The following is a 1,588-nucleotide window of genomic DNA, read 5'->3' as shown; positions in this document are numbered from 1 at the left end:
TAATAATAACAATAATAGTAATGGTAATAATAATTAATAATAATAACAATAAACAATGTCTTTTTCTTCGTTTATGATAAATTAATGGGATATTGAAAGATGGGTGATAGAAGGAAGAAAAATTATAGATATTTAATTCTTAGAGTTGAATATAAAAGCTGCTTATTGGAAATGATTTCAAATGCAAAACAAAAAATAATTGCTTGTTAGGATGCTAAAGTATTAGTAGTAATTCTTGATCAAATTTTAGTGAAAATCTTGCTTATCAAATCAAATATTATTTGTGTTGATATTAAATAAAGTGTACTAGATAACAAGTCTTGAGATTGTTTGATTTTAATGATGTTTGATTTTCTCATCTTCTAAAAGCCTTCTTTAACTCATCTCACTTGGCTTTTTCGTTTTATTTAGTTTTTTTTTTTTTTTTTTCTGTGATTCATGATGATGGCGTTGCTATTTTAAATTATATATTGAATGAATGTTGTTCGATGTTTCAGATTATTTTACGTAGATTTGAATTTGGTGGTACTCGAAAGGAAACGTTTTTGTACACTTTCCACCACTTCGAACGCATCTGAAGCAGTATTTTGGACGAAAAAAAAAAAACATTTCTTTCTTTTCAAATTCCAGTTTTGCAGTGCCTAACAAAAAGTGAATATTTGTCATCATCGTATATCGACGATTGTTGCTGCGGGCTGGTCAATAACTACTTCTATACAATTCTTCATTACGATTATATCCTTGAGCTGCTAAGGAATTCATACCTGTAGATAGTGATATCGCTGTTAGTGATAACAGCAGCAGTCGTAGTAGTGGTAGTAATAACACCACGGATTTGAGCATCCAGAAAACTGGAGTATGCCAGCAACATCCGAGGCAATCCCTATTCGAGTTCCTATTGGAACACAACGTGGTGAAGACGGTTTTATCCCGTGTGGTGTAATTGATAACGACACACTTGAGTCTGTTGAAGATCCACCGTATTTTTTGGATATGTCGCATTGTTCACAAAGTGTAGAAGATGATAATGGCCCATCGGCTGCAACGATCTTCGCTCAGCATGTGAGTTTTGACACTTCTTCACATTATTATTATTATATTTTTTCTTAATTCCAAGCAATTTATTATGTTAAAAATGACAAGATTTATAAAATGTGACGGCATATATTATCGTTATAGTTGGGCTTTACGAACGAAAATTTGGGAAGGATTTTGTTCATACTTGTTGCAAATGCTACAAATGTAGATGTATCTTCAAGCCTGGGCAGTAGGTTTTTTTGGTAAGGCAGAACTTGCACAAAACTGTTCCCGTCTTTTACTCCTAATCTTCATTTGTTAGGGCCTAGCAAGCTAAGACGATAACAGTGAAGTGCTCAGGATTTTGTTTTGTTAAATATCCTTCTCTCAGACCGTTAGCCTTACAGGACTAAGGAACTCCATCTACCTAGATGCGAGTTAGAGTTCTCTTCCTAAGATCGTTTTTGATCCATATATATATATATATATATATATATATATATATATATATATATATATATATATATATATATATATATATATATATATATATATATATATATATATATAT

At 31.1% G+C, this 1,588-nt stretch overlaps 1 protein-coding gene across 1 annotated transcript in view; it reads left to right on the top strand.

Annotated features, from left to right (window-relative positions):
- The first annotated feature begins 488 nt into the window (after positions 1–488).
- LOAG_18267 (CBR-MTM-3 protein) overlaps positions 489–1,588 on the top strand; it is an 8,460-nt gene continuing 7,360 nt past the window's right edge. Inside the window, exon 1 of the mRNA XM_020450930.1 lies at positions 489–1,062. Coding sequence (XP_020305341.1) covers positions 859–1,062 — 204 coding nt within the window. The 5' untranslated portion in view covers positions 489–858. The remainder of the gene's footprint in view (positions 1,063–1,588) is intronic.

This window comes from Loa loa (genome assembly GCF_000183805.2).
Source record: "Loa loa unplaced genomic scaffold supercont3.242, whole genome shotgun sequence".
In the NCBI taxonomy this organism is placed as follows: domain Eukaryota; kingdom Metazoa; phylum Nematoda; class Chromadorea; order Rhabditida; family Onchocercidae; genus Loa; species Loa loa.
Note: the sequence above shows the minus strand (reverse complement) of the source record. Positions and strands in the feature narration are given on the sequence as shown.